Source organism: Sinocyclocheilus rhinocerous, unplaced genomic scaffold (assembly GCF_001515625.1).
Source record: "Sinocyclocheilus rhinocerous isolate Xijiao unplaced genomic scaffold, SAMN03320098_v1.1 scaffold295, whole genome shotgun sequence".
NCBI lineage: Eukaryota > Metazoa > Chordata > Actinopteri > Cypriniformes > Cyprinidae > Sinocyclocheilus > Sinocyclocheilus rhinocerous.
In genome coordinates, this window is record NW_015647035.1 from 922,284 (window position 1) to 938,965 (window position 16,682).

At 37.3% G+C, this 16,682-nt stretch overlaps 2 protein-coding genes across 4 annotated transcripts in view; one reads left to right on the top strand and one right to left on the bottom strand.

Moving 5' to 3' along the window:
• The window catches only part of LOC107708430 (creatine kinase B-type-like), a 4,257-nt gene extending 3,635 nt beyond the window's left edge, over window positions 1-622 (bottom strand). The window contains exon 1 of one of the 3 annotated variants that reach the window (XM_016512656.1): window positions 525-622. The gene's annotated coding sequence lies outside the window, so the exon portion shown is untranslated. The remainder of the gene's footprint in view (window positions 1-524) is intronic. The other 2 variants (XM_016512657.1, XM_016512658.1) reach the window with 2 other exon arrangements.
• Window positions 623-1,320: 698 nt separating this feature from the next.
• On the top strand, window positions 1,321-15,787 carry LOC107708432 (tRNA (adenine(58)-N(1))-methyltransferase catalytic subunit TRMT61A-like). The gene is made up of 5 exons (XM_016512659.1): window positions 1,321-1,532; window positions 3,115-3,504; window positions 7,528-7,800; window positions 13,933-13,961; window positions 15,363-15,787. The coding sequence occupies exons 2-5, from the start codon at window positions 3,174-3,176 to the stop codon at window positions 15,645-15,647; spliced, it is 918 nt and encodes a 305-aa protein (XP_016368145.1). The 5' UTR covers window positions 1,321-1,532; window positions 3,115-3,173; the 3' UTR covers window positions 15,648-15,787.
• The last annotated feature ends 895 nt before the right edge of the window (window positions 15,788-16,682 follow it).

Below are 16,682 nucleotides of genomic sequence, written 5' to 3' on the forward strand. Positions count from 1 at the left end.
GCCAGATGGTGCAGATCTATTTCAGCACGAAATATCTGCTCATCGTTGTGCTCAAATGAAATGCTCAAACTTTCGTATGCTATCGATGTTATTTCGGTTTCGAACGATCGATGCTATGGAGGATATGACTTAAAATTGGGCGTCCACTGGACGGCACCACTTTAACGACAGAGAAAGAGTGAGCTGTCATTATAGATCATGACCTGAATATGGGACGCTTTCTTTCACAAGAAGCCTAGAAATGTTCAGAAAAAGCATGATACAGTATAATACCTCAACTCATAAAAAAATCATTTTTTACGTATTAATCTCTAATACAGAGTCGATCGAACCCTCTCCACGCGTCTAATGCCCTACATACGGAGATGCGCTGAAAACCAAGACTTACCGATCAAAACGCTTATCCAGAATCATTCAGCGCCGTTTCTAAAGAATTTTCTTTTACTTAAAACTAAATTTTAAATTGCGATCTCGCTTAAGCTCCGAATTTAATGAGAGATGAAAACTTCTCAATGAAGACTTACCGTGGGTTGTGGGCTGCTAGAGCTAGAGGAAGAAGTATGAACTCTATGTGGCGTCTGTCTGCTCTCCAGCACTAGATCGTGATGGAGCGTTTGTTTTATAGTACAAGAAAGCAGCTCCCATTGGCTGCTATTTGCAGTCCATTCATCCCATTGGAAGAGCTTGATATTGGAATAATTTGACTGCTCTCAACAAATATGTAGCATATATAAAACGTGCAAATATATAATTATAAGAAAATATAAGCTTAATTGAATTAAGTTTATATCATAGTCAAGTAATGTTAATTCTCAGGCAATTGACTTGGAAAGTGTTTGACCTGTAAAATAAATAAATAAATAAATGACGATTTATACTGGGACTTAGAAATGGATTAAGATGTAATAATTTCCTTTTTAAAAAGAAAACAAACAGCATAATGTATAATGTGTGAAAATCTTATAACGTTACATGTGTGTGGATGCCCATGTGTTGCTGTTTGTCACTCACAGTATTGATTGTTTTTGCTTAAAAGTATATTTAATAATAATAATAATATATATATATATATAATAATATATATATATATATATATATATATATAATGCTAAATGATATACAGTATGAGATGACTTATGTTAACAGGAGCACATTTCTGATTTGAAAGGATACTTCAGCCTTTGGGTTGTGGGACTGGAAAACACCATCCTAGTGAATCTAACGTTAAACCACCACGCAAATATTCGTTTTATGCAACGGATAATGTTTCTTTAAAATACTCTTACATCATTTTCCTGAGACAGATTGAGTCGTGTGAAGTTGACGCTTTGCGACTAGAGGTAGATTTGTAAATGGAAGGCAACGCGTTCACATGCGCTTGAGTCCACCCACATGAGGTAAAGCGCCGCTCTGTAGACCGCGTCTGCACGTAACGTTACATGCGGTTTATCAAGCTAACTAGCCACACACACGTGCTGTACTGACTTTCTGCTCCTTCCCAAACATAAACCTACAGTCTGGCCAAAGGAACGGTGAGTTTCCGAGTCTTTCTTTATGTTAAACAGATCTTTATGTTGAGCGATGTACGTTCAAACGTGTGACGCGTTTCCATTCCAACACCGCACGGGTACTGTTTACTTATTGAAACTAAGTAAGTTTGCTCGCGATGTAATGAATGGTACTTTAACAAGTGTTATTTCATATTCAGTGTAGCCCTCCTGTTGTTTGTAAAAAGATGTATATCTCTACATAATCGCGCATAGGAGCATATCTGTGCTCATATAATCGAAGTCGCTGTTTAGCGCATTTAGCCACTCGGTTTCTCCTGTTCGTCAGGTCATTAAGGACGGAGACCTTGCTGAGTGTTACACATAAATTAATAAAAATGTTCACAAAGATGATTAAATGCATTGTTTACAGGTTAACTTACATCTGACCCATTTGTTTTGCTGTTATGAGCCGTCTCAGGACTGTAGGTACACACAGGCGCTGGTAATGTAATGTTGAGTCTTAACAGGCTGCTGCTAACGGACACTCTAACGGTTTGCAAACATTTAAATCAAAATACACACTGACTGGACTTTGAGTAGTTGACGTATAACATGGTAATAAATATTTATTTATTTTTTGTTCAGTCTGTAGGTATGTGTACGTATTAACCTATAAATAAAAGATTACCGTGTTATACGTCAATAAAAAATGATGACCGTTTTTATTGCTTTATTGTGTGTGTGTGTGTGTGTGTGTGTCTGTATATAAATCTTCATATTGGAAAAATATTAAACTTTTAAAGTCAGTTTTCTACGATCATTCTAACACAATATTATATTTTTAATAGTAATATTAGACTTTTTATGTTACTTCATTGGTTTGAGCGTTTTTGTGTAATTTATTTTTGAACTTAAAGGGGTCATATGATGCGATTTCAATTTGTCCTTTCTCTTTGGAGTGTTACAAGCTCTTGGTGCATAAAGAAGATCTGTAACGTTGCAAAGACTAAAGTCTCAAATGGGGGCATAGAGGACCTACAATAATGTACAGTATTTTAAAAAATAATGTGTTTTTTGAACATTAAAGCATGTCAACAGATTCTGTTACACCAAATAATGATCTTTAAAATAGCATCATATGACCCCTTTAACATAAAAGGGAAATATTTCAAGTTTTGATAATCCACCTCTAAGTTTGACAAAAGCCAATAAGACATTACCCTACAAGAAGTAAACAGCACTGTGGATTTGTAATGTTTGTTTTGTATTTGTTGGTTTGTCTCACTCTATATGTACAGAAATTGTGAAATTATCAGGATTTAAAAAGACTGACAACTTTGATTTGACCTTCTAAAGTAAGGTAACTCTACCTCAACTTTAGCTCTTAATTTGCATCCTTTTTGACATCCTGCGGTTGTTCAGAATCTATTTACTGTTAATAGAGTTTGACCAGAGAGAACATTTCTAAAAGTCTACGTTTTATAGAAACACAACGATATAAATTTTTTAAAAAGTTGGTACGAATATTCACTTAAGTCTATAAAGTAATATGAGTGAATGTAAATAGGAAAGTAAATGTTTTGTCTACCAACTTATGAGAATAATGTGTTTTCATTCATGGCAGAGCAGTGTTGAATCATCCAAGGCCACACTCTTCATTGAAGCTGAACCCCGCTGTACCTCATGAGTTTTGTGGAATACTCCGAGATCATCCAAGAAGGGGATGTCATCATTATCTTCCTGGGTCATGAGTCCATGATGCCTATTAAGGTTCAGTCAGGAGCTCAGACGCAGACCCGCTATGGGGTCATCCGGCACTCCAGTGACCTGATTGGACAGCGGTTTGGTTCCAAAGTGACCTGCAGTAAGGGTGGTTGGGTTTACGTGCTGCACCCCACACCAGAGCTGTGGACTGTCAACCTTCCCCACCGAACACAGATCCTCTACACCACAGACATTGCCAACATCACACTGTTGCTGGACCTCAAACCGGGCTCTGTCGTCTGCGAGTCAGGTAAGAATGCGTCTTTCTTCAGCTATGAACCATCAAAAGGTTTTTATTCTGATTTTTTTTTTTAGAGATCTTCAATACTCAGGGTTACAGAATTAGTTTTGAGTTGACAAAATCAAACCAATCCACTCAGGCACACTGATCATCAACTTTCTCTGTCAACTCAGGCTTTAAAACTTAAGATACGTTTACATGACAACGATTGTACTAAAAATTCAAAGGTTTTCGCATACAGATGAAAACGTCATCAGAAACGATTCCAGTTTACACAGATCCGCGAAAATGACTAAACGCGGTATTATGCATGCCTGGCCAATAGTTGGCGATGTGACTTTGTAAAGGAACACTACGCGCCTACACACACGCATTCCTATAGACTGAACACGTAATGCTCATGGGTATGACCTCACGGTTTTCACAAATTTTCATAGTATACACAGAGACAATAACTGTATCGTTTTCAAAAACTTGCTCTTCTTCAGTGCTCCCCATTTGCGTATCCAAATTGCCACTGTCGTGTAAATGAATGACCAAAACGCATTAAAAAAAAATTGGTTTTAGTTGAAAATGGTGTCGTGTAAATACCTCCTGAGTTCATGGAGCGCATGCACATGAAAGCGTGTCATCAGTAGCAAACAGCAAATCAAAAAACACTCTTAAGAGTTGGTGCAAACTAAACTAATACTTATCTGGCTAGCCAGCTAAACTGGCTTCATGCTATAAGCCCCAGGTAAAAATGAAAGCGCGTCTCAACATGTAGAAGTAGGCTGCTTTCAATTTCAGTTTAGTTTAAAATAAGTTTAGCTTACTTGTCAAGAAGAAACTCTGCAAGTTTGTCGTATCAATTAAAAAAACAAAACAAATATTCCATCAAATTACATCTTGTAAAACACTGCTACTGTTTTCCCTTGTTTTACCCTGTTGTCTGTCTCTGTATGTTTTGGAAAGTCTTTGAATTTTAGGCTTGCACTTCTGTAACGGACAATTATTTAACAACACATTTGCATTTTCATTATTCTCTGATGTTGGTAATTGGTCACATGACATGCATGTAAGCAGAAAAAAAATCATATAGGCCTATAGAATGGCACATAAAACCACAAAACAATTTTTCATATATTGGAATTGCGATTTGAACTGTGATATGACATTTTATCCATAAACAAATTTCATGTCTCATATTGCTACAGCTGAGACATCCAGAGACAAATAACACATACTCTACTGCTAATGAAAATAGTTACTTTTAAGGATGTTCAGACTTCACTCTTTTCAAGAAACCTATGCTGTAAACAACTGCCCACAAAAATGTTGACAGTTATGTGAATGTAAATAAAATAAAGTGAACCTAGCGCACATTGCATTCCCAAATGCACATTAAATTCACAGAGCTTGCAGAGATGGAGTTTGAGAAGCAGCATTTACTGTGAACCGAGCTGCTCTGAAAACAGTCTTAAAAGCCGCAAGCGTGTAAATGAACACATTGCCACTCTTCGCCCAGCATAACAGATTATATACTTAATTAAATCAGCTTTTGTTTTGAAAATCTCGATTTGATAAGATATATCAAGTTTGGTTTTACTTTGATTAATTGTGCTCCTCCTCGTTTATTTTAATGTTACATTCGTTTTCATTAATTATTGCCTTTTCATCATCTCATGAACCCCTGTTTGGGAAACCCTGGTTTATATCATTGCAAAATGTAAACTGCATTATCGCACATCTCTCTATACAAAGCTCGATATAGAAGTGTATCCAACCAACTTTATCTGCATACATACGGTATGCTCATGAAAAGTGATTATATAGAAAATACAGATAATATCATGATTATGTAAACTGCTTTGAAACAATGTCTATTGTAAAAAATGTAGTTAGGTTGCAGTGGGCAGAGTAGGTTAGGCAGAGAAATCTTGATGGAGACGAGATTTTTTGGCTAGTTGGCCCATTCAGTAAGTGCTGGGCCTCTTGTATTCTGAATGAATCAATTAAACTGCTGTTGAGCGTACACACACAACACACTCTGCTCTGTTCTCAGTGCCCTCTAAACTCATTGAGCTGGATGTGCTTTTAATATGTTGATATCTGAGCAGTGTTCAGGTGAGGCTGACTGTGCCACAGATTTGGCATATGTGTGCAGTATTGATGCTTGTTTATCATCATTCAAGGATACTATGGATACAAGGATACTAAAGGACATTTCTTTTGAAACTTTCTGTGTGTTCTTTCTCCCCTGCTGAGCCTCTCGTCTTACATCAGTCATTCTGTTCTATCTGAATGCAACGCTGTAGACCGAACATTGACCCTATTGTTGCTATGAGAACAAAAGGCATGCTAATAATGGATTCTTGAAGAGGAAGATGGGCCCTTAACACCAGAACGTGTTCACATGCACGTGCATCACAATGTACACGCGCATGCACACGTGACTGCTGTATTTAACTTTAAATTACCACTTTTATATGCATGTGTTTTTCTGATTAGTTTTTCTAACAGAGGTTTTCTGTTATTGGAATATTCATGGTAGTGGACAGAATACTAAACATTCATGTAGTATTTCTGCTATTCTCTTGTGAAAATACTGGAGATGCTTACTTTTGCCATTTATTGCAGTCAAGTCCCCTTTATTTATATAGCGCTTTATACAATACAGATTGTGTCAAAGCAGCTTTACAGTGTTAAACAGGAAAAGCGTGCTGATAATGCAAAAGGACAATAGAAAACTGTCAGTTTTTCAGTTAGTGTTATTTTGCACAGCAACTTAATCAGCTCATTAATTCTAATTCATCTCATTGACAACAGCACACAACAGTGCAATGAACTGGAAAATGTAGATCATGAGACTGTGTGCAAGACACTATGGTGTTGTCAGTTACTCTGTCAATTACTTTTTTCTCCCTAATATAGGCGAAATCGCTCTGATTTTGATTATTTGATTTGATACTATTATATACTATCTGAATCTTCTTGTGTATGTAAAGATGGTCTAGTTGCACAGAGGAGGGTATTGACTACGTTTATGTACACGTTGTCTAGTTGAGGTCATTTTGTAATTAAGTTTATGCCTTTATTTGAAAAAGATGTTCATTACAGATGTATTCCAGTAACAAGTAAAAATGTAATCACCGGGAACTCCCTTTTTGCACAGATTTAAAGATTGTTTATGGTGCATATTATGACCCAAATTTTGATGAACACAGGAATATGCCAGTTGTGGTATTGAGATTTCTAGTAGCTGAAAAATTGGCTTAAAATAGTTCACCCAATGAAGAGAATTGTCATCATTTATTCATTTTCATGTCATGTCATTCCAAACCCATAAGTTTAGTTCATCTGTGAAACACAAATGAAATGAAGATATTTATAAAAAAAATTATTTAAAAAAACGAAGAGATTTCTGTTGATTTCTGTCCGTCTATTGAAAGTCCAGTTCATAAAAGTAAAAAAAATAAAAAAAACTTTGTAAAAGTACTTTAGGCTTTTATTCACATAGACACATTGAACAATGCACATAACGTAGATCACATCAAATATGGTGGATTGAAACTCCAATGTGTGTGCTGATCACTTTATATGTGAATAAAAATTAAATGCAGATCATGTTTTATGGAAAACTTATAGATTATGGAAAAGCGTATGGATTAATTTTACAATCTCTTTATAAACTTTTTGAAGCTTGAATATTTTGGTGCAATAGAATTTCAGTGGTGGGACAGAAATCTCTCAGGTTTCAATAAAAATATCTTCATTTGTGTTTCAAAGATTAACCAAAGTCTGGTGAGTAAATTAAGTTTTGGGTGAACTATGCCTTTAATATTATGGTAACGAGGTGCATAATTGGAATATGACCAAATTCTGATTAATATTCAGTGTCTGAAGCTGTTGTATCATGTGTAGGCATCTAAAAAAAACAGGGTAATTAGTATTAATTTGAATATTGAACTTTTAATATCAGTCTAGTTAATATCAAACTCAGACCTCTTATTCCCATGGCTTATCACAGTAGATTTTGTGCCTGTCTTCCAGGTACAGGCAGCGGCTCTCTGTCTCACTCTATTCTGCGGACCATTGCTCCCACCGGTCACCTGCACACAGTGGAGTTCCACGCTCAGCGAGCCGAAAAGGCCGTCCAGGAGTTCAAGGAGCACAAGGTGTCTCACCTGGTTACTGTTAGAAACCAGGATGTGTGCAAGGATGGCTTTAACATCACAGGAATAGCTGATGCGGTGTTTTTAGACATCCCCTCTCCGTGGGAGGCAATCACACATGCCAAGAGTGCCATGAAACGCAAAGGTGAGAGCACATAACTGTGAAATAACTAAAGCGACATTACCATATTATGGTAATGACTTGACCATATTAATGCTAAATGTCATGTGGTACTCTGTCGCCATGACTTATTCCTCACAGATGAAGCCACTGAAATGAGTCTTCAAGTTACAAGATATAAATACCACAGTGACCTTTATGAACACAAAACTTCAGACACTTAAGTGGTATTGGCACAAAAATGTACAGTTTGCAAACACTTATTAAAAGTATAAGTGTGGTACTTTGATTCAATATACCGTGGTACTGTATTTACGTGGTGCTCCAAGGTACTTCAAAGAATAACATGGTGAAATAAGGATATATTTTCAAAAGAAAAAAACATGGTGACACTGTGTTTAAAGGTGCAGTGTGTAATATCTTCCTTAAAGGGATAGTTCACCCAAAAATGAAAATTATCATTTATCATAATTTACTCACTCTCAAGTTGTTCCAAACCTGTATGAGTTTTCTTTCTTCTGTTGAGCATAAAAGAATGAAGAAGTAAAGATATTTTGAATAATGTTGGTAACCAAACAGTTGACGGTAGCCATTGACTTCCATAATATTTTTTTCCATACTATGGAACTCAATGGTTACCGTCAACTGTTTGGTTACCAGCATTATTCAAACTATCTTCTTTTGTGCTCATCAGAGGAATGAAACTCATAACGGTTTGGAACAACTTGAAGGTTTTCATTTTCAAATTTTAATTTTTGGTTGAACTATCCCTTTAACTCCCCTCGTCTGCCATTGACTTCAAAGAAATGGCCAGATAACCTCCAGGGAACAGGAGGTTTGGTGTGAGATTCATGATAATTGATTTAAATCTGTATTCTGTGTAGGTTTTCATCTCCGTTATGGATGCAGCTTCTGTGAAACATTGACAGAGGCCCATTACTCTCCATAATTACATCTTGTTTTTTTCTTTGGCTTCAGTTTTCCCAGTTTGAACAGTATTCATAGCTTGTGTGTGTGCATCTGTTTTGTCTGGTCTCTCTGATCAGTCTGTTGAAACAACTATTTGGTTTTATCGAGTGGCAGTGTCAGAACTAGTCTCTTCAGAAGTGACCTGACCACCTGGCAAGAGGCTGTTTCCATGGGAACCTCTACCCACTTTGCCCTACTGGGCATGCCCAGACTAGTCAGTGTCCCAGTAAGGGGTCAGCAATCTTCATATGGTTTATTCCCCTGCATCAGTAATATATTGAAAGGAATTTTCATAAAATGCACAGCCCTTGGCTTTTAACCTATCACTTTACTGTCTTGGTAAAGGTTGAAGCTGAGATGCAGTTAAACGATTGGTTTATTGGCAACGGGTCCTGGGATTGAATACATTTGATAAATGAATTTGACAATAACCATACTTTAGTTTAAAAAATAAATAAATAAAAAAAACTAGGGAAATTGTGTGGGTATATTGCTCATGAGTTCACAAAAAATGATGAAATAATTCATTTAAAACGTTTTGGATGAATTAACATGTTACATGCAATTGTTTTATGTGTAAATGCGCGTAAAGATTATAAGAGTATAATATCAGAGAGGATCTCCTTGCGATCTTTTCTCAAGTCTCTCTGTCTCATGTAAGTGGAATTTTTGCCTCACTTTACACTACACCCCCTCTTGAAGACTCGCAGTCTATCTGATTTGTAATATACACACATGCTGGATGTTTTTGCTGGCAGGGTAATGACCATAAAGGGGCAGGCGGAGAGACTTAAGTGAGCACAGGCAATGCTCTGTGAAGCTCAGACACGCATCTGTTGGCCTCTTTCTGTGTCTTTTGACAAACTGACTTGTGTTGTGCACTACTTATCAGTTTTCAGCACAGAAAAACACAGCTCTGGCTATGAAAGCTTTGGTTAACTACAAGCCAGTTGTTCTTGACTACTAACATCCTTCTCACAACATATGCATCTTATTACCTTGATGCAACAATCAGAGTTTGTAGTGATTTGAACTGATTCTTCATCCTATCTGTTTCTTTATTTCTTCTCCTTTTTGGCCTGATAGTTGGTCTTGTTCTCTGGTTTAAGTGCATGGAGAATCCCAGCTGTTGGCGTGACTCCTTTCTTTCCCAGACCCCAGTTGCCAGGAGACCTGATGTCTCTGTTTATGACTGTGTTTTCATGGAAAGGCCTTATTTGTCAATGGAATGACACCATAAACTTCTCTCTCTCTGTCTTGAAATATACTTCTGTTAGTGCTCTTCACCGAGAGTCTTTTTCCATACATCACCCTGTTTCAAATTCTAGAAGCTGCCTACATAGGCAGAATTTCAAGGCATCAGCAGTGCACTCCAGACACAAAAGCAGTTCCAAAAGAATCTAAGATCCCTTCTTTTGGCCAAATTCAAAAGGCTAGATTTTAAAACACTAGGTTGACTTTGTAAATAATTTGAGGAAAAACTAGGAATCTCACACAAGTTGTCCAGAACACAACACACACACACAAACATGTGCCTTGTTGCCAGGAGACGTGTGACAAATAAAACAATGCTTTCTTGCGTAACATTGGTTGAAAATATCAAACAAAGTTTGCTGTCCTCCAATCAATACAATCCCATAATACATTCCAGTTCCACTGCAAAAAAAACAAAAACAAAAAAAAATCCCATCTAAAGTCTGGAATATTATACACGAGTTTTTGCACAGATTTATGCCCAATTTGTTGTCTGGAGGACTCGACACTAGTTGCCGAAAATACAATCCAGTCTGCAGATTTTGGGCTGTTGGAGTTGACAGAATTCACTAAAAATTGCTTATTTGTATGATGGGCACAGACTTCCATTTGATTCATACAAAAATGTACATTTTTAGAGAAAAAAAAACTGAGCAAAAAAACTGAGGTCCACTCCTAAACCTAACATTCAGTCAGGCACAAACAGATCATATGAAAATGCATGAATGAGATCCCACCTTTCACTACCAATTTGCCAAAACCTAAAAGAGTTATGAATTTCCATAAGAGTGTGTTGTAGGATAACAAGCATGTTTAATATTTTGAGCAGATTTTAGAACATACATTGATTTCATTTGTCATGTGTCTCCTAGAAACAAGGTGAAGGTTTCTGTGCGAGTTTGTGTTCTGAGTGACTTGAAAGTCTGGTAGTGTCTGATCCTCAATCATTTAGTGCATGATGCATAGTTAGCAAGTCATCAGATGTATGATACCTAGTGTTTTTGTTCAGATTTTAAAATTTGTGTAGTGTATTCCAGCCTTAAAGGGATAGTTCACCCAAAAATTAAAATTACCCCATGATTTACTCGCCCTCAAGCCATCCTAGGTGTATATGACTTTATTCTTTCAGACGAATACAATCAGAGTTATATTTAAAAATGTCCTGGTTCTTCCAAGCTTCATAATGGCAGTGAATGGGTGATATTCAATAGTCTAATAGAAGTCCAATACCCTGATCCAATCCATCATAATAATATTGTCCCACACAACTCCAGAGGGTTAATAAAGGCCTCCTGAAGCGAATCAATAAAAAATCTCCATTGTATATGACTTTATTCTTTCAGACGAATACAATCAGTTATATTTAAAAATGTCCTGGTTCTTCCAAGCTTCATAATGGCAGTGAATGGGTGATATTCAATAGTCTAATAGAAGTCCAATACCCTGATCCAATCCATCATAATAATATTGTCCCACACAACTCCAGAGGGTTAATAAAGGCCTCCTGAAGCGAATCAATAAAAAATCTCCATATTTAAAACTTTATAAACCGTAATCTCCAGCTTCCGCTAACTGGTACGCGCGTTCACAAAAGAGTGGCATTTCAGCAGATGACGTTGGACATATCGTAAGGTCCGGTGAGAAAATGCTAGTCTCGTGAAAAACAAGTTTTGTTTACAAGAGCAAAGGAAGCAAAGATTCCTTTGTTTAGCAAAGGAAAACCAGTCTCCTCTTGGCTTATATTGAAATCCTCCGACATTTTTCTTTAAAAATCCTCATTTTGTACTTCTAATTCATGACCAATGTTTTGTTTTGCTCTCTCCTCTGCGCTTCCGTATTTGTCACCTCTCACCGGAGCTTATACGCTACGCCTACATCTTACGTCATCTGCTGAAACTCTCTCGTGAATGCGCGTACCAGTTAGCGGAAGCTAGAGATTACGGTTTATAAAGTTTTAAATATGGAGATTTTTCTTACAAAAACGCATCGATTCACTTCAGGAGGCCTTTATTAAAACTCCCCGGAGCTGTGTGGAGCACTTTTTTATGATGGATTGGTGCAGTTTTTTGGACTTCTATTGGACTATTGAATATCACCCATTCACTGCCATTATAAAGCTTGGAAGAGCCAGGGCATTTTTAAATATAACTCCGATTGTATTCATCTGAAAGAACTTATATTGAAATCCTCCGACATTTTTCTTTAAAAATCCTCATTTTGTACTTCTAATTCATGACCAATGTTTTGTTTTGCTCTCTCCTCTGCGCTTCCGTATTTGTCACCTCTCACCGGAGCTTATACGCTACGCCTACATCTTACGTCATCTGCTGAAACTCTCTCGTGAATGCGCGTACCAGTTAGCGGAAGCTAGAGATTACGGTTTATAAAGTTTTAAATATGGAGATTTTTCTTACAAAAACGCATCGATTCACTTCAGGAGGCCTTTATTAAAACTCCCCGGAGCTGTGTGGAGCACTTTTTTATGATGGATTGGTGCAGTTTTTTGGACTTCTATTGGACTATTGAATATCACCCATTCACTGCCATTATAAAGCTTGGAAGAGCCAGGGCATTTTTAAATATAACTCCGATTGTATTCATCTGAAAGAAGAGTCATATACACCGAGGATGGCTTGAGGGTGAGTAAATCATGGGGTAATTTTCAATTTTGGGTGAACTATCCCTTTAAGAAGGATGGCAAATGTTCCAAATCATTGGTCATTAGTCATATGCAGCAGCCGAGGAGGGCAGTAGACCACAAGGTAGTTCTTAAGGTTTTGGAACAGAGCTGATATTTAAGCAATTAGCTATGAGAGACTTTATTGTGAACATAATAATGGCTAAAAGGGTTTCTTTCATAACCGTTGATGAATTATGAATTTTAGCAGGGCTTAAAAGGGATAGTTCACCCAAAAGTGGTAATTCTATCATTTACTTACACTTATGCTATTCTAAACGGTACCTGTATGGCTTTCTTTTTGCTGCAGAACACAAAAGAAGACCGAATTGTCATTTTGGGTCTACTATCCCTTTAACCAATCAGCATCCATGGGCTGAACGATTTGTTTCATAATATAATTTTGTTTAGACACCATTTGTTTGTTTTAATCTATTTAAGTGGATCCCGGATTCAGCTCCTGTGAGAGTCTTGGCACTTGGATCAGAGAAAAGGTAAACTGAACCAGTGCTGGATTGGTTTCTTACAGTGGTTCCCATTCATTATAGTTCTATAATGAATGTTGAAAGTAAGGGATGGGGTCATGCTGGATTAAGTGAATGTGATTGGATTGAATCTAAAAAAAGATCCAAAGAGTAAACCACCCATTGAGGTGTCTTCCTCAATATACTCCTCTCATCACAGCACCCTGTCTATCTTCTTACTCTGATCAGCAGTGGCTATTCATTTACATGTTAGTAATACCACCTTTAGTCCAAATTCCCTCCATTCGTGTTAGTGGAGAAAGATGGCAAAGGAGTGGAAGAGAATCGCTGTCTCAAACACTTAACCACCCTTCCTCCGTTTATCCAGGTTATTATGAGACCGTTTAAACAGTAAGGCAAGAATATGCAAACATGAGCATGTCGACTGCTCTCTGACCCTTTACATGCTTTACATGAGCTAACATATTTCCAGTAATAAGGAACCATATTCTGTATGACATCACTTCCTGACTATTCTCAGCAGGCCTGCATGAAATCTGAGCCCACAGAGGTTGCTGAAATCTTTGCAGATTTCTGTTTTTACTGTTTTTGTTGTTTGAGCAGCCTGACAGAGTGTGACGTAACTATTGGCTCAAACAATGATGTGATTTTTGGGGTGGGCTTCTTACTGTGGCAGTTAAGGGGTGTGTTTGTGTGTTTGTTTGAAGACAGTCAACGGTTTTGCAATTGGGTTTGATGCTCCTAGTGAAATACTTAAGCTTTGCATCCACTCCACAGAATTCTGCAGATTTACACCTGAAATGAGTGCAGAAAATATGTGGAATATATCACGTCACTGTCTGGGTCTGCTAATAAGTTTAAAACAGTTAATACTGCTTGAGGTTTGTGGATCTACATAGAAAAAAAAAAACAAGGTCACAGTTGCATTTCCTTAAAAACCACTGAATAAAAATGTTCTTGTTCCATATTGTCTATTTCAAGTTTCAGGCTTGATTTGACATCAGCCACAATAGTGAACTTACCTTTTGGGTGTTTGATAAGGTTTTACAAATAGTAACGTTTGTTGCTGTTCAACAGGGAGATTCATTTAAGCTACTAATAAACCGATATTTATGTTTGCACAGAATGTAACACAAGTGCTAGAGATTTGTGTATTCATTCAGTGGTTTGATAAAGAACAGATGCAAAGTTGAGGCCAAAGTTAGACATAGGCAGTCACACGGAGATCCAAACATTATTCATGTAAAAGAACAGTTTCTGGGAATTTTCTAAATAATAATTTTACTCCACTGAGTCCATGAAAGTACATGCTGAAGTGTAATATTCTGATGCAAGTTTTCAGGTAAGTATGGTTCCTAAATTTCAAAGTGTACTTTGGTGTTGTACTTGTATGCACAGCCGAACACAGCCTTTCAAAATATACTCCATTTGATAATGTGTGCAAACACAGGTGCTCGACAAGTACACTATAGGGATTCATTCTTGTACAGTGATTGCGCATTTTCTCTCCAAAAGTTGAGTGATTAAAAAAAAAATAAACATTTGTGTGAAGCGATGGCCCAGGTCAGTGTTGCCACTTTGTGGATAAACTAAATAGTAAAAAAATAGTAGGGATGCTCCGATCGATCGGCCGGAGATCGGTATCGGCCGATAATCACATTTTATGACTCGATCGGTACTCGCTACACTTGGCCGATCTCACGAACCGATCACAATTTGATGATGTCAACGCATGACAACGTACATGATGCGTGGGGACATAAATGATTTGGCACCACAGTCATCGCCGGTGTGGAAATGCTATGACGTTTCGATCATCGTCGGAACCGTAAGGGGTAATGGTAACATAATACGCTGATCGTGGGGTGCTTTTAAATTAACATTTATTTATAAAACAATATCTTCTTTGGCCATATTAGCCTACTCAATAGTATTAACAAAGGCTTTACTCCTTTCAAACTTTATCTGGAATAGGCATGGGCCGGTATGAGATTCTGACGGTATGATAACCTTAGATAAAAATTTCACGGTATAGAAAGAGAGAGCGCGAGTGTCACACACTCGGTCTCTCCGTTTTTTTTGGGTTTTTTTTAAATGCGTGATTTTGAACAGATGTAAACAATGGCAAGAGGCTTAAAAGTATAGACGTGATACCAGCTAAATTTAATTATTAAATTTAATTATTGTACTAAATCGCAGAAAAGTAGGCTACAGTACGTACTTTAGACTCATTATTGGACCATGGCTTTGAGGAGATCTGCACATTGGAGGTTCTGCTCCGGGTGCACGACGTTCGTACTGTCACTCTGCCCTTACCAGACTTCGGACCGGAGGAGGACTCTGCCGACAGCAGCCAGGTGGCTTCAGATCTTAGTCAAGATGAAGTCCCAAACACTGGGAACACCTCTGTGATCTGCAGGACTGCCACACCTCCCAGAGAAATGGCAGGACACACAGGATACCTCACCTTTGCTACCAAACCACGTGACTAGAAGCATAACTGAAGCTGATGGAGACTGTTGTAAAGTTTGAGTATAAATGCAGACTCTCTAAATATCTTGAATGCAAGGACGTCACCTGTACACACCCTTTGTATGGTCTTTTTTTTTTTTTTTTAGCTTTATTTAGATAAAAGAATTCAATAAATTATATTGGAATGGAAAAAAAAACATCTTCATAGTTTCTTTCTCTTGTGCTGTTTACATGGCAACTTTGTATGACTGTCAGCTGCTGAATGCAACTAGTACACAGATATCTGACCTCTCAGAGAACGCAAGATAGAGTGACTTGGAAATGTATGCTCCCCATGAGGTGCTTTATTTTAGAGCAGAATGTCAGTCAACATTATGAAAGCTTTTATTGTGGGGTTTCCATTTGTGTTCATTTATGTGGTGATAGCAGTGTCTTGCCACTGGTGCTCTCAATTCAAGGCTGTTACGGCCTGTTCTGTATCTGTTGTGTATGTTACTTTTTTGCATGTGGAATGTAAGATACTGAAGAACAATGTGCCAAAATCTGGTAAATGTTCTATCTGAAATTATCTGCTGAGAGCTCTTCTATTTATGTGTCCATAAAAGGCGTTCCTTCTGCAATCTGATACCTTCACGGATGCTGTATAGAGGTGGATTTATTTATTATTCTCTCACTCACTCTCTCTCGCTTGCTCAGTGTGTTATAAACCTTTTGTGCTCTATTTTGGAAAACAGGGAGGGTATGAATCTTACAGTCAGAGATGTAGCTACAAGCTGTGTTTGGAATGGTATACTAGCTTATTGTACATGATATACTTCATACTGCCTGCTATTTAAAAAAAAAATGTTAAACAGGATGCATTAGGCAATGTTAATACTTTAAGCAGTCATAAGCTATACCATCTCATTGCACATGAGGTTCAGTGGTCAGTTACCATCTTGGAAATTATAAATGTTGATTTGATACCATAAAAGCCTATAATTATTTTCATGTGATGGTTATAAATAGACAGTATTAAAATGTGGAGAGAAAAATAATAGTAAAATAAAATCAGT